The 26,843-nt window shown below is 38.9% G+C and overlaps 1 protein-coding gene across 1 annotated transcript; it reads left to right on the plus strand.

The window, feature by feature from the left end:
* Positions 1-3,480: 3,480 nt before the first annotated feature.
* Positions 3,481-19,429, plus strand: pax10 (paired box 10). The gene is made up of 8 exons (XM_017697370.2): positions 3,481-3,581; positions 5,840-6,072; positions 8,305-8,472; positions 11,476-11,558; positions 11,895-12,051; positions 14,086-14,156; positions 17,424-17,568; positions 18,692-19,429. Exons 2-8 carry the CDS (start codon positions 5,967-5,969, stop codon positions 18,790-18,792), a joined length of 831 nt encoding a protein of 276 aa, XP_017552859.1. The 5' UTR covers positions 3,481-3,581; positions 5,840-5,966; the 3' UTR covers positions 18,793-19,429.
* Positions 19,430-26,843: the final 7,414 nt, after the last annotated feature.

Raw genomic sequence — 26,843 nt, forward strand, 5'->3', positions numbered from 1 at the left:
AGGTTATGAAGGAATTCTGGAGGATTTAAATTACTACTGTGAACAGTCACTATTACCACCAAATGTTGATTATTCAACTCTTTAACCTCTGGAATAAAGCACACAGCAAAACCTGCATGGCCAGGCTGCAAAACAACCATTTGGCTAACTGGTATTAGCAGTACAACCCCACTGGGTCATTATCCTACAACCACAAACTACAGAGGAGTAAAACCTCTTAAACTCAGGTTTAGTGAGCTGAGCCTTCAGAGAGATGATATCACATGATGTTAGCCCTCAGATGAACCCATTTGCTCCATCAGAAACCTACTCTGGCTTCAGTGAACCACTCTGCTAGTCTCTTTCTCTCTCCCCCCTTTGCTTTTACTCCTGTATTTTGGCGTGTGACAGGCTCTTTGGTTTTCTGAGCTAATCCAATAAAATATGCAAATGGAGCGTCAGGATTGTGACAAAGAGCAGCAGAGGGAAAACATGGTGTATTTGGTGTGACACGTGTGTGCGTGTGTGCGTGTCAGACCCTCACACGCAGCTCTACAAGCGTCCAGACCCAATGAGCGCGTGACCCACGTTTGCACATGAATGATGTTCAATCTGTGTTAGCATGTCACTCTGCAGCGTGTGAAGGAAGCGTTAGTGTGAGAGACACTGCATGCCTGTGTTACACGCCATGGCACTCTAGTAATTAAAAATCATTTACTAAATCATGGCTATGGACAAAAAGGTAAAAAAGGTGCTTTTGAAATTTAGTTAGCTTTAAACTTGAGTTAGCTCTTTGTGTTAGGACGTAAATAGACTCTTAATGGGATCAGCCCTGCTAGAAAAAAATAGCATAGATCAGCATGACCATGCTGTTCACCAGCAAAGCTAGCATATGCTATGTTTTGGATGCCGGTATGACCATACTGGGTGACAAGCTAAATCAGCACCAGACCAGCAATAGACCAGCATAGTTGGCTTTAAACCTGAGTTATTTCTTTGCTTTAGGATGTAAACAGGCTCTTAATGGGAACACCCTTGCTAGAAAAAGCAGCATAGATCAGCATGATCATGCTGTTCACCAGCAATACTAGCATATGCTGTGTTTTGAATGCTGGTATGCTAGTCAACCAGCATGACCATATTGGGTGATGAGCTAGACCAGCACCAGACCAGCAATAGACCAGCATAGACTAGCTTGTGCTGCTTTTTTTCAGGATGGAAAATAGAAGACAAATGCAGAAACACCAAAATGAGAAAATAAGGAAAAGCATAAATCTGTGTTAAAGGTAATATTCCTTGGCGTTTTTCTAGGGATAAAAGGGCCTTTGTTATATTGTGACACGTGTTCAAAAAGAAAATTTTTAACCCCTAGCTTTTAGCTTTAGTTAGCTTTTTAACATACTACCTGGACAGGCTGTAAATGTGAAAAATATTACAATGGAATACCACAGCATCCCTACAGAAATTAAATAGGCTTTTTTACATCATTGCAAAGAGACAAGTTCTTAATGGCATCATAATTAGCTTGTTTACACCTTGTATTAAAATGTTTCATGTCCAGATCGTATGTTTCCCATCTTTGACCAGATGAGATCTGATACTTTTCCTGCATTAAAAGCACATCAACAAATACGTTTTTCCCTTTTTTGATACATAATTGTATACGGACGGCAAAACTGAATTGTGTAAATGTGATCAAGATCCTTCTCTGACCACCTCTGAATGTAGTTGGGTGTTTACACCTGGATGTTCATGCAATCAGGTGAAATTCGATCAACAAAAACGCATGTTGATATAAGGTGTAAACAGTCCCAATGAAAGGATCGACACAAGAATACTGTGCCAAAGTGAATTTTCACAGGTTCTCTGCTAGAAATAAAATCTTATTAAATCATAGCTCCAGAAAGGTGATTTTACACTTTAGTTAGCTTTAAGTTCCAGTTAGCTTTTCAGCCTTCACCAGGCTTTTAATGAGATCCCAATATGAGGATCAAACAGGACTGCTATGCGAAAATGAAGATTTAGTGATACTTTGTGGACATTTAAAAGCTGTTTCCTCCTCATATTGTCATCCCATAAATAAACTGTATAAGTACTAAGTTAACAAGTTAAGTTAGCTAACTAAAGCTTAATGGTACCTTTTTTGCATTTTGTTCATGTTTTTGTGACCCCATTATTCATAGCTACAAATGGTGATTTAATTAAATTAGCTTTTAGTTCTAGTTAGCTTTTTACCTGCTACTTAATCAGATCCCAATTAGAGGAAAAAAGCAGGAATGCTGGGCAAAAATGAACATTCAGTGACACTTATCTGGACATTAACAAGTCTTTATTATATTATGGCTATAGATAAAATGTTAAAATTAGCTTTTTTTCTCCTCATATTGTCATCATCCCACTAACAACCTGTCTAAGTACTGAGTTAACAAGGTAAGCTAAAGGTTAGAAGTATATTTTTACATGTTGTCATTGTGATATAGTAAAATCATTTACATTTCCGGAAGAGATGGTGTTGTTTTCCTCTTATTATGACCCCACACAGAACCTACGGTCGTGTGAAAGTTTTGGCACCCCTGGTCACATGTTTTGTTGGGTGAAAAGAAAGTAATACATCCTCTATGGAGAACACACACCTGCATATTTTAATGCATATTTACTGTTTATTTGCTATATTACAAATGTATTTGTTTGTTTTATGTTTTTTAATATGTGCACTAAAATATGCATTAAAAATGTCATATTTAGGTTTATTTTCTTTAGAGAATTTGTTGATTAGAAAAATCATTCTATTAGAAAATCAACAAATGTGTCATGTGACCAGGGGAAATCAAACGTTCAGTAAGCAGTGCTGTTTTCTGTGATACTGCGTGCGATGGCTTGTCTTCTCTCACTTTGATTGCTTTCCATACTGCTGTCCATGGTTTGTTTGGACCACTGACCATCCAGCATCCAGTTTCTCTCTTCCCCGCTGGTTTCCATTGTAAAGGTCATGAGTAACAGAGGCGGTGCGATGGCCAGCTGCGTAATTGTGGCCAGCGCAATGTCCACCCGCAAAAAGCACACACATCTCTTTGGGAGGCTTTTTGAAATTGCTATAGGTGGTCTTTGGCCCCCCTCTGTCTCTTTTTCAGTCATTTTTTTGTGTATCTCCACCCCTCTCTCATTCATCACCTCCTTTTTTCCTGGCATTAAGTCTAGGCCTGACACTGACACTGACTCTGTGTGTCATCTCTCTCTCTCTCTCTCTCTCTCTCTCTCTCTCTCTCTCTCTCTCTCTCTCTCTCTCTCTCTTTCTCTCTCTCTCTCTCAATCGCTCTGAGGACCAAAGTGCCTGCAGATGCATTTCTCTCCCCAGCCCTCTCCCCCTCCCTCTTCTCCTCTCTTTCGCCCTGTCTAACTCTCTCCATCTCTCTCTCTCTCTCTCTCTCTCTCTCTCTCTCTCTATCTCCATTCCTTCCTTACACTCTCTGTCTCTCTCTCTCAAACACAGTCCAACATCAACAAAGCCAGTGAGCAGAGAGAGACAGAGAGAGATGGGCGCCCTGTGATAGAGTGATAGAAAGAACGAGTGTGGCTCCTTTCATCCAGCGTTCACCCACCAGGTGAGTCCATCTACATCCTTTACTCTCAGCTACAAAAAAACTGTCTGGACTGAAAAAGTGATGCGTTAAATATACTTTAGTCAAATGTTTTCTAGCACAATTATTACCAAAAATAAGGAAAACAAAAATCGTGATTATATAAAATGTCTCACAATGTGAATCTGATATATATTCAATGTGTGTGGAAGTGAAGTATATGTTAAAGTACATTTCATGTCAGTTCAATGTTTTTTTTCAGCATGTGAAAGATAGACAGAGGAACAGATGATACATTTACCAAACTAAAAGATTTGATAAAAAGTATCATGTTAACAAATAACATGTAATAAAAAGTATCATCATCAATTAATTCTGGCAAAACAGTGGAACAACGTCATATTCACAGCACGACTCTTTGGAAACTGGGTCTTGCTTCCTTAAATAGTGTTATAGTGACATCTTATATATATAGTGTTCATATATGGTGTAAGAAAACAGAGTCTTTAACTCAGTAACTTTACAGGAGAAGGAAAAACTTTATTAACTTAATTTGTGTTATTTTGTTCCAAATCATTTCAGACCATTTCTATCAATGTATTCCTTATGAAACGTTCACACAGTAAATATATAGTGTAAAATAAATAGTGTAAAAAGAAAACAAAAACAAGAAGAAGAGAAATAATATATTATGGCTTAACATTACATAACATAATATAATAGAACAGAATATTAAGAACAAAAAAAATCATTAACCATTAATATGAAGTTTTTATGAGTTTATGAGGTGATCTTATGATTTTATGCCTGGGTTATGATCATGATTGACAGAAGTGGTGATTAATGGATCTGTTGCTGAATGAGACACATTGTATTTGTTAGCATAAAAGGGTAGAGGATTTATCTATCTATCTATCTATCTATCTATCTATCTATCTATCTATCTATCTATCTATCTATCTATCTATCTATCTATCTATCTATCTATCTATGTGTCTGTTTGGGACTATTTTATTATATGCTATTATATTTTATTATGCTCTGTTTTATTAATCGGTTCTATTCTATTTTATTCTTTTAATCCATTAAGTAATGCTTTTTGGTTCCCTGCAGTTTTTCATGGTTCTTTGGAGAACCTTTTTTCTATTCTATTCTATTCTATTCTATTCTATTCTATTCTATTCTATTCTATTCATAGAAGAACCACTTTTACTACGTCTTTCAGTGGATGGTTCTTAAGGGAGTTCTTTTTTTGTTGTAAATAATGTGTGAGTGTAAAAAACCTTTTCAAAGTTTAAAGAAATCCCCACATGATATAAAACATGGGAACTAAAGAAAGTTCTTCTACGGCGTCGCTCAGAGAACTCTTTTTAAAAAGTCTATTCCATTATTTTATTCTGTTTGTGCATTCTATTCTATTCTATCCTATTTTGTCCTGATGCACCACACACATCTTCCTCCTTTAATTATTTACTCCATCAGTGAACATTACACTGTCACTGTTTCTCTGATTCGTCAATATTCGTAAATCGTCGTATTTCTGGATAAGTATTCTAGACTGTACGGTTGTATAGATGCGTTTGGCTGTGATAAGCATTGAATATGTGTATCAGTCTCATTGTGTTCTTTGTGTGATATGTTAGTGTATATGTGTCTGGGCTAGGGTGTGTGTGTACGTCTCTGCGGGCGCAGTGTGTATTGTCGCTAACGTTAACCGACAGTGTTACTCTGTCCATTCATGCGTGTGTACAGCGATGTCAGGCTCGATGTTCTGTATTTCTTAATTTCTCTATGTGTATGTAATGAACTGTGTGGCAGGGTAGATGGTGGGGGGTGGGGGGGGGTGGTGGTGTGTGTCTGTGTCTAGCGGGGAGGGGGGGGGTTGAGAGAGAATACAAATACTAAGTTTGATATTAATATTAACATTAATGTGAAGCCCCCAGGCTCCTTTGTGTGTCCATTTTATAAGGGTTATTATAGCAGTGAAGGCCTATGGAGATCTAATTAATTAATGAGTGTCGTTGAGTGTGTGGGATGTGTTTTTAGGTGTGTGTTTGCCTGTGTGCATCAGCGATGTTCCGGGGGCGGGTTGGTGGGGAGCAAAGTTGATGTTTTGTTCAGGAATTTGGTTCTACTCAAGAATGTGTCATTTGTGTTTTCTGTTGTATTTGCCTGATTTGTTTTGAATATAATATATATAATTATATATTATATACAATATGTGTGTGTGTGTGTGTGTGTGTGTGTGTAATCTCTCTACCTCTTTCCTCCTGTCCATCCAGGTCTGTGCTGAGAAAGTGGAGCATCAGCTGTGGATCTTGGAGTTAAAGAGGGGAGAGGGGGTCTACAGCACGCTGGGGAGTGTGTGTGTGTGAGTGTGTGTGTGTGTGTGTGTGTGTCTGAGGTGTTATGTATGAAAAGCCCATCATGCTGAACCTCCAAAACACCTCTAACTGGACCAGCCCAGACAATTGGTACCATCAGACCAACACTATAACCCCCCAGCATGCAGCAGGTACGCACAGACTCTAAGAGATGGTTAAGAGAGCATGTGTGATTGCAGATATGCAGACTGTGCTGTCGGAGTTTGGTACTAGTCCATCAGGTTGAGATGAGGGTAGGGTTGGGGTTAGGTTTTGGGTTAGGCCTAGAAAAGTCTTTTTATGTAGAGATACTATGAGGCATATTATTATTACACATCGGTATTTATATACATTTAAAACATATCGCTGCTGTTGGAAGAAAACCTCATATCTCCAAAATAGTAACTTTACAGGAAAAGGAATAACTTGTAAGTCAATGGAAAAATGTAAGTCAATGGAACCAGACATTTGTCTGAGTAATTTTGGGCTGTTTCTTTTGGCTCATTTATCATGAAATTTAAACACAATGTAAAGGAACTGGCAGGCATTTTCAAATTATGTCAAAAACTGAAAAATATAGAGAACCAAACCTTGTACATAATTTGAAAAAGCCTGTTGGCCTTGTTACTACAGTACACACACACACACACACACACACACACACACACACACACATATATACATATATATATATATATATATATATATATATATATATATATATATATATATATATATATATATATATATATTATTACACTACATATTACAGATGCACCAATATACAATTAATATTAATAATAATAGCCAAATGCACATGGTGTGGGCTACACACTCTAGCACATTTTCATAACTTTCTAAAGGACTAAGCCCATGTGGCAATATTAATAACATAAACACACACACACACACACACACACACACACACACAAACATACACACACACTTCATCAAATTATTTCAAAAACTGAAACATCAAAAATGGAGATACAAGGTTTTCTTCTGACAGCAGCGATATATATATATATATATATATATATATATATATATATTTATGTGTGTGCTCCCTGTGGAATCAGTGTGAGTGAGTTGGCCAATCACACACTTGAATAAGCTCGAAAAGACAGTGCCAATAGCTACACGATCAGCCCACACGTACACACGACACACATCCGCAGAACCTAAGCATGTTATTTGGACTCAGTCAAAGCCAGAGCGAAATGCCTAAAACGTGCTGTGTGCTCACTCATACAGAACAAACAGGGTCAGACAGCCAATTGCAAGTAACATTGGTAGCTGCAGCAGGAGCCGCTGTCCAATGCAGTCTTAATACTGAGGCTTCAGATGCTCTGTGTAGCCTTACAAGTGACCACAACAATGCAGCATTATTCTGCATGTATGTACAACAGACATGCACATTAAAATGCAAAAAAAACTAAAGTTCGTTATTTTAAAGGTGAATTCCACCAATGTTCCAAACTGTCTGCATAATCAGTGGTGGTGATAGGAACCAGACGTCTGAAGAGGTCAATGCCTTTCAAAGCTACGTCACTGAGATTATTGCATAAAAATAGTTATGAATACGCTTGGATATTATTTTTTTATCATCGTTTTTTAGATAATATTTTGGCCTAAAATGTATTTTTAAAATGTATTAATGCTGTAGAGGTGCGTGCTGGGTGTTATGGGACCAAATAGTCCCCAAAAACTTCTTTTTCCAGATTTACAGCTATTTTACTATCATCGACATTACATGTAAAACATGTAAAACAAAGACTTGAGTAGATTCACCCAAAAAGGTTCTTCTGTTGTAACAAGCTTGACAGTGTAACAATAGAAGAACCCTTTTGGGTGCTACACATCCCTTTTCAATCTGAAGAACCCTTTCATGATGCAACAAACCCTTTAATCATGCAAAGGGTTCTTTGAGTGTTCAAGGTTCTGTACAGAACCATTTTCTTTACTAAACAACCCTTGAAAATCCATGTTTTTTAACAGTGTAGGGTGCAGATTTTCTCAGTTCTTTATGTTGGTGTTGTTTTCACTGCGTATTTCTCAGTCAATCTGGATAACAGCATCTGTAAAATCCCTATCAGAACTTGGGTTAAGTGGGTGAGATCCAAATTACTGTAATCACACTGCTGCAGTCATTTGACTACAGTCACTGATGAGTAATTTCTCCTTTGAATCATTTCTTGTTGTCTCTAAAGTGGCCGTTTGGTTGTCTTGCCCTTTTACTGTCTGCTGTCAGTTTCATTAAAATGCAACACAAAGCAGATAAAGAAGTTTCCAACAGCCAGACAGTGAAAGACACAACCATGTACTGTCTGGCCTTCTTGTATCTGCCTTTAAAATGTCTCTCTGCTCTGGCTCCACTCCCTCAGATGGCTGCGTGGAGGATATGAACCTGCGGATGGTGGGAGGAGCGGAGAGAGTTGTGCAGGGAGAGAGGGACGAAGCAGACGAGTCTCAGCTCCACCTGCAGCTGAAGAGAAAGCTCCAGAGGAACCGCACCAGCTTCAGCCAGGAGCAGATCGATGCTCTGGAGAAAGGTCAGCAGGCTCAGCACAGGCCGACTGCAGCACGGAGACACGAAATACACTAAGCACATTCAGAACGTTGAGGACAAGAATTATGTGTTTATGTAGTGTAGATATCAGTGAGCTGTGATCACTGCAGATAAATCACATACATACACGTTTATATACAGGAAAAATGTCTGGAAAAAGTATTCTCCTCTCCTCTTCTCTCCTCTTCTCTTCACTTCTCCTCTCCTCTCCTCTTCACTTCTGCTCTTCACTTCTCCTCTTCACTTCTCCTCTCCTCTTCTCTCCTCTTCTCTTCACTTCTTCTCTCCTCTCCTCTTCTCTCCTCTTCTCTTCACTTCTCCTCTCCTCTCCTCTTCACTTCTGCTCTTCACTTCTCCTCTTCACTTCTCCTCTCCTCTTCTCTCCTCTTCTCTTCACTTCTCCTCTCCTCTTCTCTCCTCTCCTCTTCACTTCTCCTCTCCTCTTCTCTCCTCTTCTCTTCACTTCTCCTCTCCTCTTCTCTTCTCTTCTCTTCTCTTCTCTTCTCCTCTCCTCTCCTCTTCTCTTCACTTCTCCTCTTCTCTTCTCCTCTCCTCTCCTCTCCTCTTCTTTTCTCCTCTCCTCTCCTCTTCACTTCTCCTCTCCTCTTCTCTTTGCTTCTCCTCTTCACTTTTCCTCTCCACTTCTCTTCACTTCTCCTCTCCTCTTCACTTCTCATCTTCTTTCCTCTTCTCCTCTTCCCTCCTCTTCTTTTGTCCTCTCCTCTCCTCTTCACTTCTCCTCTCCTCTTCTCTTTGCTTCTCCTCTTCACTTTTCCTCTCCTCTTCTCTTCACTTCTCCTCTCCTCTTCACTTCTCATCTTCTTTCCTCTTCTCCTCTTCCCTCCTCTTCTCTTCTCCTCTGCCCTTCTCTTCACTTCTCCTCTCCTCTTCACTTCTCCTCTTCTCTCCTCTTCTCCTCTTCTCTCCTCTTCTCTTCACTTCTGCTCTCCTCTTCACTTCTCCTCTCCTCTTCTCTCCTCTCCTCCTCTCTTCACTTCTCCTCTCCTCTTCTCTTCACTTCTCCTCTCCTCTTCACTTCTCCTCTTCTCTCCTCTTCTCTTCGCTTCTCCTCTCCTCTTCACTTCTCCTCTTCTCTCCTCTTCTCTTCACTTCTCCTCTTCTCTTCACTTCTCCTCTCATCTTCTCTTCTCCTCTCCTCTTCACTTCTCCTCTCCTCTTCTCTCCTCTTCTCTTTGCTTCTCCTCTTCACTTCTCCTCTCCTCTTCTCTTCGCTTCTTCTCTACTCTTCTCTTCGCTTCTCCTCTCCTCTCCTCTTCCCTTTTCTTCTCCTCTCCTCTCCTCTTCTCTTCGCTTCTCCTCTCCTCCTCTCCTGTCCTCTTCGCTTCTCCTCTCCTCTTCTCTCCTCTTTTCTTCGCTTCTCCTCTCCTCTTCTCTTCACTTCTCCTCTCATCTCCTCTTCTCTTCACTTCTCCTCTCCTCTTCTCTTCTCCTCTCCTCTTCTCCTCTCCTCTTCTCTCCTTTTTTCTTCGCTTCTCCTCTCCTCTCCTCTTCACTTCTCCTCTCCTCTTCTCTACGCTTCTTCTCTCCTCTTCTCATCGCTTCTCCTCTCCTCTTCTCTTTTCTTCTCCTCTCCTCTTCTCTTCGCTTCTCTTCTCTTCCCTTCTCTTCTCTTCACCTCTCCTCTTCTCCTCTCCTCTTCTCTCCTCTTTTCTTCACTTCTCCTCTCCTCTTCTCTTCACTTCTCCTCTCATCTCCTCTTCTCTTCACTTCTCCTCTCCTCTCCTCTTCTCTTCTCTTCACCTCTCCTCTTCTCCTCTCCTCTTCTCTCCTCTTTTCTTCACTTCTCCTCTCCTCTTCTCTTCACTTCTCCTCTCATCTCCTCTTCTCTTCGCTTCTCCTCTCCTCTTCACTTCTCCTCTCCTCTTCTCTTCACTTCTCCTCTTCTCTCCTCTTCTCTTCTCCTCTCCTCTCCTCTCCTCTCCTCTCCTCTCCTCTTCTCTTCTCCTTGTCGCTTCTCCTCTCCTCCTCTCTTCTCCTCTCTTCTTCTAGTCTCTTCTCCTCTCCTCTTCACTTCCCCTCTCATCTCCTCTTCTCTTCACTTCTCCTCTCCTCTTCTCTTCTCCTCTCCTCTTCTCCTCTCCTCTTCTCTCCTCTTTTCTTCGCTTCTCCTCTCCTCTTCACTTCTCCTCTCCTCTTCTCTACGCTTCTTCTCTCCTCTTCTCATCGCTTCTCCTCTCCTCTTCTCTTTTCTTCTCCTCTCTTCTTCTCTTCGCTTTTCCTCTTCTCTTCCCTTCTCTTCTCTTCACCTCTCCTCTTCTCCTCTCCTCTTCTCTCCTCTTTTCTTCACTTCTCCTCTCCTCTTCTCTTCACTTCTCCTCTCATCTCCTCTTCTCTTCACTTCTCCTCTCCTCTTCTCTTCGCTTCTCCTCTCCTCTTCACTTCTCCTCTCCTCTTCTCTTCACTTCTCCTCTTCTCTCCTCTTCTCTTCTCCTCTCCTCTCCTCTCCTCTTCTCTTCTCCTTGTCGCTTCTCCTCTCCTCCTCTCTTCTCCTCTCTTCTTCTAGTCTCTTCTCCTCTCCTCTTCACTTCCCCTCTCCTCTTCTCTCCTCTTCTCTTCGCTTCTCCTCTCCTCTTCTCTTCACTTCTCCTCTCATCTCCTCTCCTCTTCTCTTCACTTCTCCTCTCTTCTTTTCTCTTCTCCTCTTCTGTTCTCCTCTCCTCTTCTCCTCTCTTCTCATCTCCTCTCCTTCTGTTTTCTTCTCTCCTCTCCTCTTCTCTTCTTTTCTCCTCTCCTCTCCTCCTCTTATCTCCTTTTCTCTTTTCCTCTCCTCTCTTATATTCTGTTCTCCTTTCTTCTCTTCCCTTCTGTTTTCTTCTCCTCTTTTCTCATTTCTTCACTTCTCTTCCTCTGTCTTCTTTCATATTCTCTTCTCTTTCTTTTCCTCATGTCTGTTCTCTATTGTGTGTGTCTGAGTACTAAATATACTGGAACTGTACTTTTCTTTTTTTCTGTCTTTCTCTGTTAGAGTTTGAAAGGACACATTACCCAGATGTCTTTGCCAGAGAAAGACTGGCAGCCAAAATTGACCTTCCTGAAGCTCGTATACAGGTAAAAAAAACCTCTCTCAGACTTTCACACAAACAAAGTTACCAGAAATTAGTATTTGTAGTGATGCTTTAGGAGAACCATGTTTGGTTCCTAATGCAACTTTTCAATGGATGGCTCCTTAAAGACACTTATTCGGAAACTTTAAAAACGTAAAAAGAACCTCCACATGACGTAAAAGTTCTATACTATTCTATAGTTTTTCCTCTCATCTCTTCCAGTTTGTCCTCCGCCCATGTGATTTTGGGCCTCTTTAAGTCCGTGCTCGATTAAATAATGCATCACTTGAATAAACGCGGCTGTCATGCAGTGACCCATATTGAAACTGATGATTGACAGGTGTGGTTCTCCAATCGGAGAGCTAAGTGGAGGAGGGAGGAGAAACTGAGGAACCAAAAGAGGTTAGGGGGCGGGACTTCCTGTTCCCAAACGCACACACCACTGAGCACATCCTTCAACTCACCTGTCTATCACTCTCACCACAGCAACAGCTCTGGTAAGCATCTCTATACTGGATATGTGTGTTTAGATATTTAAACTCCCTTATCTTTACTGCTGATCGTAGTGTTGTTATTCTGACTCTGTGATACTGAGGTCACTTTATTTCGTATTTACACATAATAAACAAAAAAACACATCTGTTAGTTTGAGGTTTAGGGTTAGAATTTAGGCTTTTGGTTGAGACTTAAAGTTTAAGCTTTTTGTTGTGGTTTAGGGTTTGAGTTTAAGTTTTGGGTTGAGGTTTAGTGTTAGAGTTTAGGATTTGGGTTCAGGTTTAGTGTTAGAATTCAGGTTTGGGTTGAGGTTTAGTGTTAGAGTTTAGATTTTTGGTTAGGTTTAGAGGTTGAGTTTAGGTTTTAGCTTAAGGTTTAAGATTTTTGGTTGAGGTTTGGTTTTTGGTTGAGGTTTAGGGGTTAAGTTTAGGTTTTTGATTGTGGTTTAAGATTTAAGATCTGGCTTTGAGATGAGATTTAATGTTGGGGTTTAGGCCTTTGGTTGAGGTTTAGAGTTTGAGTTTGGATTAGGCTTTTGGGTGAGGTTTAGGGTTAGAGTTTAGGTTTTTGGTTGAGGTTTAAGATTTTTGCTTGTGGTTTAGTGTTAGAGTTTAGGTTTTTGGTTGAGGTTTAGTGTTAGAGTTTAGGTTTTTGGTTGAGGTTTAGGATTAAAAAAGATTTAAGGTGACTTCTTGTCAAGTGCATGAATTGGATGTTTGTTTTAAAGGGCCATATCATACATTTTCATGTCTTTTATTCTATTTTATATTCTTCTGTTTTGTATATTTAATTCCCAGCTGTACAGGTATGACCATCATAATTCGCATCAGATTGTGTTTCCTGTTCCGTTTTTGTATATGGACTGTATGAACTGGAGAGTGAATGGTACAGTTTGAAACTGACAATGATTACAAACTACTTTAAGCTATTTTTTAAAAAAAGACCTAATTTAATACCTAGTTATATGGACCCTTGAATATATTAGCTGAAGAGAGATGTTTGTTTGAGGTAGGGTTAGGATTAGGCTTAAGGTTTTTGGTTGAGATTAAGGCTTTATTGAGTGTTAAGTTAGAGAAAGGTAGGGAAAAGTGAAGTTGAACCTAATTATGTTTTTCAATTTTTTAAAAAGATTATATTTAAATCTCAAAGTTTTTCTCTATTTAAAGAGGCATATCTTATATTTTTGTATTTTTCCACTAGAGATATACTTTATGACAGTCCAAATTACTTTGTTTTTGATTTCCAACCCATATTTATCCCTAATTAAACAGTTTTGACATCACAAAAACAGTTCATTCAAAACGTCTTTACAGCTTTGATTCCATGTATATACTGTATGGGCTGCAAAGTGAATGGTACATTTTCATTTTGAAACTAGAAAGATTATGGAAAATCTGTTGATATAGGCCCTTTAATATAATATTTAAAGGGACATATATGGCTGAGATGTAGTGTTGGAGTTTAGGGTTTTGTATAGAGATTAAGGTTGGTGAGTATTTGGCTTGGGATTGGAGGAAAAGACAAGAGGACGATTACTGATTTTGAGCAATTTAACCCCTTAAAATCCCAGGCTTCAATGCAAACTCGTAGAGCTATTCTTAGGTTAAAGAAGTGTGTAATAAAACTTTGGGCCCATTTATTGAGTTAAAGGAGTTATATATCATACCTTTATTTTTAAATTAAAGAGGCCATATCCAGTATTGTTCTACTTTATTTTTCCCTGAAGGGCCCAGAATTCATTTTACATGATAATTTCCCACCTACTGTTTATCTCTACGTAAACAGGCACTTAATGTTTGTTTTTTGTCACATCACAAAAACAGCTAATTCAAAACAGGCTGTTTTTTCAGCTTCATTTCTATATATGGTCTGTATGGATTGGAAAGTGAACTGAACATTTTCATTTAGGACACAAACGACATCATGCTGTTAAATTTCAACTAATTTCAAATGAGTTTTTCTACGATACGGACCCTTTAATACATATTTGGTTGAATGTCCCTTAAAGAGATTCTCTCTCTGTCTCTCTTTCTCAGCCTCAATACATACTCGGAGTGATGCCTCTCTCTCCGGTTACGGCTCTCTCTCTGTGTTCTCCAGCGTGCAGGTATCTTCCATTTACTTTAGAAGCTCATCTCCTGTAAAAACTCCAGCACTGACATGCACTAAAATTCATGCACCAACATGCAGCACCCAGTTTATTCCAGGTCACACACAGAGAACCACACATTTCACTCCTCTTTATGCGTCTCTCAACCCACCGTTCATTACATGTATTTAATGTAATTCATCTAAATAAAGGTGACTGTCCTTACTCCCTCAGGATGCACACCCATTTTTACATATTATTGTTTATTTAAAGAGTACCATACAAAGTACTTCCATAGAAAATACTGAATAATTCAGTGTGAAATGTTTGTACATGCATCTATTATGTAAGTGAGTAGTGCTTTGACGTCACTCGGGCCTGTGCAGATCCAACTGTGACAAATCAGCCCTCTTGTGGCTGATTGTGGAACTACTTTAGTCCAAAAGCCCCAGGAACAGTATTATCTGAACATACTTCCTTGAATTTCACTCTGGTTTGCTAAATTCAGCTTAATAAGCTTGAACTCCAAAATAATTCAATTTAAATCTTTCTCTTTAATATTTTAAGACACTCTAAATACATTTCCAGTATAACACTTCACAGTAGTCATGGCCGGTGAATGAAAAGGGATAAACTAAAGACTAAACATGAAAAATTCCACTAATGTTTCAAAATGCCTTCATAGTTAAATGGTTAAGGTGTAAACAGAGTCATTCAGAGTGGTTTGGTGTGAAATACTCTGTTCTAGAGAAACCTGTTGAGTCAGAATTGTTTGTGGTGGTGATAGGAACCAGACATCCGAAGCCTTTTGTGTATTGTTATAGTCTCTTGACATACTTGACACACTCCTGTCAGTAAACAGTCCTTTACAGCTCATTAAAGCCTTTTTTGCTGTAAGTACTGTAAGACTGTAACACAGTACTGTTTATCTCTTTGAATTGCTCTGGCTACAGTGGATGGGGTCAAGTTTAAAGTTCAGTTGAAAGTTTTGAAATGATTGTGATTTCTTGTTAAACTGAGTCTGAAAGTGTTTCTCCTTCCTCTGGTTTGACAGACACACTGACCTGAACTTTCAAGTTTTGATTTTGCGTGTCAACTTCCGTGTTGTTCCATTGCTGCATCGTCAATAAGTGCTCATCGAGAGTAATATATCAGTGTTATTTACAGGGCAGCGCTCTTATGTCGTCCCCTCTCGCCCTAGTTTCACTCCCGGCTCGAGGACACACCCTGTTATTAAAGCAGTGATCTCAGGAGAGAGCTTAGTGACTCAGAAGGATTTGAATGTTCAGAGAGAGCACCTGAGAGGTGCATGAGATTGAGAGGCCCCTTTTTTTGCACTCTGAAAGCATTAACAGCTCAGTGGCTGACATTTAGCATTTGAGCTGTTCTTGTTGTTGTTGTTTTTTCTACAACGGCTTTTCAAAAATCCCTTAAGCCTGTAAAACAGCTGGGAAATACAGCTAAAATAAAAGTCACTATGTACCTGGAGAAGCTTTTCTAATTTAATTCTGAGAATTGAAGTATTGTGTAGTCACTGGCTACTTAATCCACATACAAGTACACTTACTGGCCACTTTATTAGAAAGATCCAACTTGCCGGTGTGCAGTTAGAGACTGTAAACCTATAAAGTAGCCAGTGAGTGGAAGCACAAGGTTTGTGTTTCTAATAAATTGGCTAGTTAATGGATATAGAAGGTAGGTGTTCCTAGTAAAGTGGTCAGTAATTGGAAGTATAAGGTGGGTGTTTCTAATAAAGTGGCCAGTGAGTGGAAGTACAATGTCGGTGTTTCTAATAAAGTGGCCAGTGAGTGGAAGTACAATGTCGGTGTTTCTAATAAAGTGGCCAATGAGTGTAATACAAAGTAGATGTTTCCAATAAATTGGCCAGTGAGTGAAGGTACAAGGTAGGTATTTCTAATAAAGTGGCCAGAGAGTGTAATACAAGATAGGTGCTTTTAATAAAGTGGCCAGTTAGTGGAAGCACAAGGTAGGTGTTTCTAATAAAGTGGCCAGTGAGTGGAAGTACAATGTCGGTGTTTCTAATAAAGTGGCCAGTGAGTGGAAGTACAATGTCGGTGTTTCTAATAAAGTGGCCAGTGAGTGGAAGTACAATGTCAGTGTTTCTAATAAAGTGGCCAGTAAGTGGAAGTACAATGTCGGGGTTTCTAATAAAGTGGCCAGTGAGTGGAAGTACAATGTCAGTGTTTCTAATAAAGTGGCCAGTAAGTGGAAGTACAATGTCGGGGTTTCTAATAAAGTGGCCAGTAAGTGGAAGTACAATGTCGGGGTTTCTAATAAAGTGGCCAGTGAGTGGAAGTACAATGTCGGTGTTTCTAATAAAGTGGCCAGTGAGTGGAAGTACAATGTCGGTGTTTCTAATAAAGTGGCCAGTGAGTGGAAGTACAATGTCAGTGTTTCTAATAAAGTGGCCAGTGAGTGGAAGTACAATGTCGGGGTTTCTAATAAAGTGGCCAGTGAGTGGAAGTACAATGTCAGTGTTTCTAATAAAGTGGCCAGTAAGTGGAAGTACAATGTCGGGGTTTCTAATAAAGTGGCCAGTAAGTGGAAGTACAATGTCGGGGTTTCTAATAAAGTGGCCAGTGAGTGGAAGTACAATGTCAGTGTTTCTAATAAAGTGGCCAGTGAGTGGAAGTACAATGTCAGTGTTTCTAATAAAGGGGCCAGTAAGTGGAAGTACAATGTCGGGGTTTCTAATAAAGTGGCCAGTAAGTGGAAGTACAATGTCGGTGTTTCTAATAAAGTGGCCAGTAAGTGGAAGTACAATGTCAGTGTTTCTAATAAAGGGGCCAGTAAGTGGAAGTACAATGTCGGGGTTTCTAATAAAGTGGCCAGTGAGTGGAAGTACAATGTCGGGGTTTCTAATAAAGTGGCCAGTAAGTGGAAGTACAATGTCGGGGTTTCTAATAAAGTGGCCAGTGAGTGGAAGTACAATGTCAGTGTTTCTAATAAAGTGGCCAGTAAGTGGAAGTACAATGTCGGGGTTTCTAATAAAGTGGCCAGTAAGTGGAAGTACAATGTCAGTGTTTCTAATAAAGTGGCCAGTAAGTGGAAGTACAATGTCAGTGTTTCTAATAAAGTGGCCAGTGAATGGAAGTACAATGTCAGTGTTTCTAATAAAGTGGCCAGTGAATGTACGTAGGAGTGGCAAAAAGAAGAACAGTTTAGATTAAACATAAGTTTAATTAGTTAAAGTTACAGTTTAGATCATTAATAATAACCTTAATATTTAAATTTTTTCTTCTTTTCTCTCTTCTTTTCTTCCAGTCTTTGCCCCCTCAGTCCACCCCATCTTACTCCAGCATGCTGACTCCCTCTCCATCTGGTCCTCCTCCTCTACCTCGTAAATTTGACTCCACCTCCTACCCCTCCCCTCACCTCCCTCCACCTCCCACAGCCAGTGCAAATACAGGTGAGTAGCCACAGGCTTTTCCAGCACATTCCATCATGAAGTGCTGTAGTATTTAGAGCTCGTACTGATTTCAGTGGGTTGCAGGTGCACAAAGGCCACTAAATGGTGCACTAATATAAATGCACACAATTTAACACAGCAAATAATGGCACCTTTCAATGAAGGAGGAACATCAAATATCTCTCATTATAAACATGTGTAAGAATGTTATAAGCAGGGGTGAGTGATATGGAAATAAAATGTAACATCATAATACTATATAACATTGTCATTATGTAAGATAAGTAGCAAAACATTTCGTTTTTCTGAGGTGTAATATGTAAAAACAAAAAAAACTGTCTTGAAGTATGAATACGTTTTTTTAATGTTTCCCACACTGAGCTGCACTCAATCCAATTAAACAGAACTAATTATGAAATCTTTAACCCCTTAAATTCCCAGGCTTATTACATTCTAATTCTTATTATTCAGTAAATTCGGGGACTTTAGTGCAAACAAGTTGAGGTATTCTTAGGTTCTAGACCAGGGCCCTGAAAATGTAAAGGGTTAAGACATGCATTGGTCCATTGGTCAGTGTTCTTTAAGTACTCACAGTGTCTGCAGTATGCTCTGAAAAGTATATTGTGTGAAATATAACATAATTTGTTTTGGTATTGACAAATATAACCATTTTTCCTGCTTGTAACCTCTGTATTATAATACAGTAACATCTATTTGTAGATGTTTTTGCTCATATAAAGTGACATATAAAGTGAAATGAAGATTAATTACCCTTACTACACTGGCTTCAAGCAATATATCAGAAAAAAGCTCAATGATCTGTAAGATCGATTTACTAGATAAAACTACCAAAAAGCACAAAAGAGTAGAAATGTTTTAAAAATTCTTATAATATTCTTACAATAGTTACATAATGAGTAACATTAGATGTATTGCCTATTTTTTTAGACGCTGTCTCTTTCCTAGATATCCTTTTTTTCAATGCAACAGCCTATACAGATGACATCATAAAATTTTAGAAAGATATTACAAAATATTCCCTCTTGATTTTGGAATATGTGGATGTGTTTTCATGTTTTTTTTGGGTAAACCTCAAATGAGCATTTGAACTCCTTCTGTGCAGGTTTTCTCCCCGGCGTGTCAGTCACAGGGCCGGTAGCCGTGCAGGCCAGTGATCAGGACATGGGTCAGGGTCTGGGTCAGTACTGGACCAGGCTGCAGTGAGAGAGAGCAAAGCTGACCACGCAGATGAGAAAAACCAGCACAACTGAACACCATGCAATCCAGTCTGGAACGCCTCAGAACTGCTACGGCAGTGACCTCAACCCCGTTATCGACCGAAACCACTGCCACCGCACAGCTCCCTTGACCGCCCAGCACCACTTGACATACAACCAAGAACTTCTACTGCAGCAGAGGAATCAGGGAAGCCATTACTAGCCATATGTCACCACACTGACCAATTGCACAAGTGCAGAGAAAAGAAATATAAAAATGGATAAGCTCTGAATGCAATGCACACCAGCATAGAGACGACAAAAGGACAACTGTGAGAGTTTTGCACTGTGGATTTTACCACTCATAGCTAACGTAACACAACAACCAAGCTTGATTTGCTAAACATTAACTAGGACCTCTCTAAATATACAGTACAGTGCAGAAGTCAGAGACCACCAGCCAAAAAAGCCATTAAGTACAAGTTATTCATTTTTCAGCAGATGCTTCTGAGGAGATTAGATAAGGGAAGAGAAATATATGATAAAAACAAGAGCGAAAATGATCAATAGCTACTGAGAAAATGGGCCTCCTAACAACCACGTGGAAGACCTGGTAGACACCAAAACTACTCCCATCTGATAAACAGCACTTAAAGCTTTCATCTTTGAGAGAGAAGGGAAAACCAAGCTGCTTCAGATCTGAAAATATCTACAGGTGTCTCTGTCCATCTTTCCACTGTGAGAAGACGACTCAGCGCTGTGGGTCTGAAAGGATGTGTAGCTGTCAAGAAAAACCTCGGACATACACATCAAACAAAGAAGCTGAACAATGGATTGACCACCGTAGAGTCCAGGCCTCAACACCACTGAATGTGTTTGATTATTTCAGAAAATTATCGAACAACTTCTAAGACTGAACTTTGAAGAATGGAAGATGTACTTAAGGCAAAAGGTGGAGATGCCAAATGCTGAAACAATTATGTTTAGTTGTTGAGGTTTTCGTGTCATTGTCTGAATAACTTTGAATAACTTGTCCTTTAGCTTTAATGGCTGTTTTGACTGGAAATTTGACTTTTGCCTAGTACTGTCTACGTGCAACTGACAATCAACATGTGAAGCCATGGTAAAACCAATGAAGATATCCAGAAATACACTGACAATCCAGCATGGACAACAAGTAGCCAACTATAACCCAGCACAGATAGAAGCAACTGGTGACATTGACTCAGCCAATGGCAATCAAGCATTGACGTTAAACAACCAATGATATTGAAGCAACCAGTGACAATCAAGCGTAGACATGGGTCAGTCAATGACAATCAAGAGACATCAAGCCACCAGTTAAAAGTCAGCACCTACATGATGTAACCAATGACAATCAATGAACTTTTATCCAGTGACAATCAATGGCCATGGGTCAACCAATGACAATCAATGGAAATCAAGAAACGAATCATAATCCAGCATAGACATAAAGCAATGAATCATACTTGTGCATGGAATATGAAGCAGACACTAACATTTGAGATTCAAGCAAGTGGTGTCGAACCAAACCAGAGCATTTAGCAGCTAAAAAGAAATGAAAACCCAACAGTCCAGAGCACCATCAGCCCTAAAGACTGAAGACTAGCCTGGGGAGTTATTTATGTCACATGCGTGTTTATATATTAACATTTATTTAGAAGCAAGAAACACACAAACTCCAGCAAAAGCCCACAACCCTCACTTATTATATATATATATATATATATATATATATATATATATATATATACACATTAATACATATCATAATATATTGAAAAATACATTACAGCATATTCTATTTAGACTCAGCAACACTTTGCAATCTGTTCCATTTTCTATGGTCAAAACTTAGGATTAATTAGCAAGAGCAAAGCAGCCCTACATATGATCTAAAGGCTCTGTTAGCTATTAAAACTTCACAGGAGCTGCAGTGCACTGGGCTCCACCCAGCCTGTCTGGAAGTGTGTATATTTAAACAGTCATGAAAATCATTAAGGAGGTGATGGTAGATGAGATGTACAGGGTGGGACTTTTTCCTGCCTTCTGGGAACTAGATACGCTGGGTACACTGAAAAAAAATGCATTCAAATGTGTACATCATTTCAGCAGGAATAAAAAGTGTTACATTAATACAGTTATTGGCAAAAGTAAGTAAACAAAGTCAGATATTTGCTGATGTAGTATATCATCATAGTTCATACTAAACCCTTTCATCAACAATGGGCAAACAAAATTGGTCCAAAATGATTAGGAATTACATAACAAGAGAAGAATGCACTGATGTGGGAAATATGGGCCAATTCCAAATGTGACATTTTTATGCATGTATCTGTTAATGTTGATACATATCGCGGAAGAAAACCTCGTATCTGCGCTTTTGTCAATTTTGAGTTTTTGAGACGTACCTTGTCAAGTAAAAGTATCTTATAGTTCTATATATTATAATATATTATCTATATTATATCTAATAGTTCTCCTGTTGACATTGTAAGATTAATTTTAGACTAACTTATTTCTAGACATTTTTACTTGTTTTAAGTGATTGGCAGATACATTTGCTTGTTGTAAGAAATGTGCTTGAAGCCAGTAAAGTGAGAGAATTTTACTTTATATACAAATAAAATGGCGTAAAATAAGTAAATAATGTCTAGAAATAAGCTGGACAATCTTATAATCAGTACAGAGCCATCTCAAAACAGGAAATTTTAGATATATTGACCAGTTTTTAGAGCATTTCACTTAACAAGGTACAATTTTTTTTGCAGTGTACCATTTATTTCTGTACTGATTTCTTCTACATGTGTAGTAAAATGAATAAAGTACAGATATTTTTTATCGAGAGTACAATAAATAATAATAAAATATTGGTTTGAAATATCTCCTAAAAATATTCCAATAGCATCGTGCCTCCCTGTAACATGCACTAAAGTTCAGAACATTTTTGTGTTTTTTAATAATAATAATTAATAATAATAATAATGATGACTTTATATGTATGGCACCTTTTAAAAACAGTGTACAAAATGCTTTACAAGAAAATAACAAAATAAATTAGAATAGAATTGTGTATAAAATTAGCATAAAGAATGAATAAAAATACAATAAATAAAAAAGAACAAGGGAAAAAGTAAAACAATTCAATAAAAAGCACTGCAATGAATTAAAAGCTATACAGAGTCTCTTCTTAAATGTGCCTAAATCATCAAAATATAAAATGTTACAAAATAAAATGTCCATTTTTGGAGGCTTTGATATGGCGGCAATGACATTTATCCATGTAGAAATGACGTTCACATTTGAATCAGGTACGTTCAGTGAATCACTCTCAATACAGCTGCTCTAAATCTAGATTCTAAGTGGTGCATTGGTTGATCTGTGGTTGCTGAAAGTGCAGATGAATGAATGAATGGGACTGACCCTGGGCTACAAGAGGACAGACATGTAGGCATATGACAAACAGAACAATCAGACAATCAGTGTAGAGTGGATGTGGGTAGGGTTATGTTATTGATCAATTTAATGTGAACTGATAAAAGTTTATTCATTGTGGTTTTACTTCTTCCTCTACTTCACCACTTAATTAACATTTCAGAGTTTTTCTTTCTGTGTAAATCCAAGCTTCTCACTTTAAACTATATGTGTATGTGTGAGTGTGAGTGCACTGTAGGACGTAATGCTTCGAATTCATCTGATCAAATGAATCATTTCCAAACGAATAAAAATATATTGACACAATTTCTGCCAAACATTAAAGACAAAGCTGTGTTGATGCAATATATTAAAAGGCAATCCCTTGCCTTTCCAGATTTCTGCATAGAGATGCACACAGTCTCATTCAGAGTGGTTTGATGTGAAATGGTACATGATAGCGAAACCTAATCTCTTTACAGTGGTGCTGATGGGAACCAGGTGTCACAATGCCTAACACAAATATAGCCATTTTATTTACTATCCAAACCCACCAGTCAACCTACACGTGTCTTCTGAGTTTTTATATGTAATGTTGATGATGGTAAAATCTGAAAAGTGGTAAATGTGAAACTATAAGTTATGTTTGGTGACTTTTTGCCTCATAACTTTTCCTTCTCCACCATGAATGAAAAAAATGGATATTAGGCCTAAAAGACATCTGGTTCCTATCACTACCTCTGTGAACAATCCTGACTAGTTTCTCTACAGCAGAGCATTTCACACCAAACCACTCTAAAAGACTTTGTTTACACATTAATCGTTTAATTATACAGAAATTTTAGAATTTTGGTGGAGTTCCACTTCAATACATGACTATATAGTGATGTACTCATTTGAATCGAGTACATCCAGCTCATTACGTTTCTCCAGTGTATATGTAAGGCTGCTTGAGAAGTGAAGAGTGAGTGTGCCAGACCATCAGTGCTACAGTGTTTGTCAGTAGAGTAGTGAACATTTTTAGTGTAAACCCTTTTGTGAATCTATTAAAGGCCAAAATGTGAAACAACGCTGTGAACTGATCTTCTCTGGTTTTAGGCCGACACGCATGGTGTGCTTTTCTCTAATGGCACCACCCCACAGTCTTCCTCTGTCTTCTTCAACCACTCCCTCGCTCCGTACCCCTCCACAGTCTGCCTCTATCTGTCCCTCTCTCTCTCTCTCTCTCTAGAGAAACGCAGAGCTGCTCGATTGACTGCTGTTTACTTCTTACTGTCAGTGAACAGTAGCATTTCCTGCCTATGTGCCTGTGGATTTCCTGTTTTTGTTGCTTGCGTTACCACACCCCCCGAAAATAATGCAAAGCTGTTCTCACAGGGGCTGAGACACAGAGAGAGAGGGAGAGAGAACAAGGGCGAGAGAGAGAGCAGATAACAAAAGATAGCTTGCTTGTGCAGCAAAAAACGGTTTCTTAGCAGGAGAAAACGTCTTAAATGTAGTCAATGTATCTAATATTTCTCATTATGAGACTAGTGTAAGACTATTATATGATTATGCAACCTATTTAAATACATTTGCTCTTAATATTTCTTGTAAGTTGCTCTGGATAAGAGCGTCTGCTACATGCTGTAAATGTAAATGTAAATGTAATATGCAATAAGCCCAGGATTTAAGGGGTTAAAACAAGTTGACAATCTCTAGAAATAAGTTAAATAATCTTATAATGTTATTACAACAGTCTCAGAATGAGAAACTGTAGATATACTGACTACCTTTAAGATGTTTACACTTGCTAAGATATTATTGCAGTGTATTAATATAAAATTTCAGCTAAAGAACTAAAGTAGTCTGCACATGCACAAAAAGTCATCTTTGTGGGGGTTTTTGTACCTCTTATCACCTGTTTTATCCCCTTAAACCAGGGGTCAGCAACCCAGATGTTAAGAAGATCTATTTTGTCCTTTCAACAAAAATCAGGCCACTTTGAGAGCCACAACGTTTTATGTCCATTTATTATCATTTTGGACATAAATATGTCTCAATGTGTACTTACATACTAGTATAGGTTAAAAAAATATAATATAAATGAAAAGACAGACTTTTTTTGCTCTGCTTTAAGCTTTAGCTCAGCTATAGGCACTTTTCTCGTATCTTCGGCAGGAAACTTTTTCACAAACGTCGAACAGTTTCTTATAAAATGTCTTTCAACTTTTTACAAGGCTGAAGTCGCTCTTCATTCACCAGCTTTTCGTTCTCGTTCAGAATGCAACTGCAGCACTATTTAAGGTGGAACGGAGAATTCAAATGAGAAGCTGGAGAATGATTAACTGACTTCAGCCCTGTGGGTTATTTAACAGAAAGGAGGATTATTTTATTTTTACCTACAAATCTAATTCTGCTGTGGAGCCTCATCAGGGCAGTAGAAGAGCTGCATGTTGCCGTCCCCTGTCTTAAACTATGGAACTTACATATTATTTTTATAGCACTGGGTAAGCCATAGTAGCAAGTCTTCATTTAAAAAACACATGCAATTCCAATTTGCCACTTACTCCACATGTAGTCATTCAGACAAGGCATGTTTGGTGAACAAATGTTGCTTCTTTAGTTTTAAACTGGAGCTACAGGCGCTAATGTTGCTAACAAACATAGACCTCAAACCTTTTCTGTAAATACGTCTCCAAAACCTCTCTCTACCTCCTCAAACCGCTTCCAGGTCATCTTTAAGGTTGTCGATGTGGTTTCGAGATTAATATGACTAACTATGAACTATTAAAGTTAACAAAACTTTAAACCACTAACTGGACAATAAACTTGGGATTTAAGAAGTTAAAGCAAATGAAATATCAAAATAACCAGGACATGTTTGGTGTCTAAGGTTTGTTTCTGTTTGACTAACGCTTAAAGGTGGCTGCTAATACTTTTTAATCTACATATATCGATGAGCCAACACTTTATGACCACTCACAGATGAAGAAAATAACGTTGATTATCTTGTAAGGTCTGAGCTGTATTAAATAGTAAGCAAATAGTCAGTTCTCATAGTTGACATGTTGTGTGCAGGAGAAATGGGTAGGCGTCAAAACCTGACTGGTCAATGGCGAAATCATTATGGCCAGACGACCAGGTCAGAGCATCTTCTAAAAGGCAAGGCTTGTGGGCTCTCTCAGCAGTGGTGAGTAACCTCTGACAGTGGTCTGAGGTGGGATAAACAGTGAACCAGAGACAGGGGTCCAATCCTATTTCTTAGTTTCATTTTACCACTTGTTTTCGAGTGTCACCTTGCCCCTTGGAGCTGAGTTACAAGGGGTAATGGTTAGTCTTCCTCTACAAAATGGGACACTCAAATAAAAAGAACATTACTTCATTAACAGCTACTAGCCCTGCTCTGTAGGGGACCCTGCCAATGTGCAGCGACAGCAGAGGAGGGTAAAATACAGCTCCTTCATATGCTTTCAAAGAGGGGACAATTATTTATTATTACCCACCCACACTAATTCTTCAGTGATATGAAGCTAAAGTCAGACATTCACCAGCTTCTTGAATTTTCCTGTTCCACCTTAAATGGTGCAGCAGTTTTGACACTTCAAGTGTCCGTTCTGCTGGATTATTTAAGGTGGATGGAAGAGTTAGCTAGCTAACATTATTAGCATTTTTTATTGTTGTTATGAAGAAAAGGACCATAATACATTGAAATGACATTAAACTATGATAATACAATGGTTATCGTATATCGTACCCCGTTTTTATCGGGGACCGAACCGGTGATCTTCAGGTAGCAGGGCTGGTTCCCAAACCTCCAACTCACAACGGCCCCTGAAGCACTTGGGGAGAGGACAAGCTGGTGGAGGGAGTGTGAACCTCTGGGTGATGTGCTACTGGAAAACCCTGGGCTCAGGCACTCATGTAGATGTCAGTTTGACATGTGCCACCTACTTAAACACCATTGCGGACCAGGTACACCCCTTCTTGGCAGTAGTATTGCCTGATGGCACTGGCTTCTTTCAGCAGGATAATGTTCCCTGCCACACTGTACACACTGTTTGTTTATGATTTGAGGAACATGTTGAAGAGTTCAAGGTGTTGCCCTGACCTCCAAATTCTCCAGATCTCAGTCCGATAGAGCATCTTTGGAATGTCCTTAACAAATCTGATCTGCACTGGCTCCACCTCACAACTTACAGATCTTAAAGGATCTGCTGTCTGGGTATCTGCCAGATACCACAGGGCACCTTTAGAGGTCCTGTTGAGTTGATGCCTCGGTGGTCAAAGCTGCTTCAGCTGCATGCAGAGGACCAACAGTATAATTTGGCTGATCAGTGTCCTTTTGACCATGTGGTATGTTATGCAGTGTCAGAAACCACTTAAGCAAGTTTAACAACTCAACTCGCATACAGTTTGTGTAATGCTAACTGGTATTGTTAACATTGCATTCATTGCTTGCAGTTGCATTAGCCTTGTAACTGCAGTATGAAAGAAGCAAACTCTGGACAAACGCATTTTTTCTACACTGACAAGATTTGGGGTAAAAAATTTAGACTACATTTGAATACACTATCACAGTAAAGTACACAAAACATTTATCTGGCCCTGGATCTTGTCCAGTAGACTAAGTGGGCCATGTCG

Source organism: Pygocentrus nattereri, chromosome 14 (genome assembly GCF_015220715.1).
Source record: "Pygocentrus nattereri isolate fPygNat1 chromosome 14, fPygNat1.pri, whole genome shotgun sequence".
Taxonomy (NCBI): domain Eukaryota; kingdom Metazoa; phylum Chordata; class Actinopteri; order Characiformes; family Serrasalmidae; genus Pygocentrus; species Pygocentrus nattereri.

What these genes read in the sequence shown, in the direction of transcription:
- pax10 (XM_017697370.2), top strand. Translation starts at nt 5,967, where the DNA reads ATGTATGAAAAGCCCATCATGCTGAACCTCCAAAACACCTCTAACTGG. An exon ending in TCACCACAGCAACAGCTCTG is followed by an intron (nt 12,052 to 14,085) that starts GTAAGCATCTCT and finishes TCTCTTTCTCAG; the next exon opens with CCTCAATACATACTCGGAGT. An exon ending in CACAGCCAGTGCAAATACAG is followed by an intron (nt 17,569 to 18,691) that starts GTGAGTAGCCAC and finishes CCTTCTGTGCAG; the next exon opens with GTTTTCTCCCCGGCGTGTCA.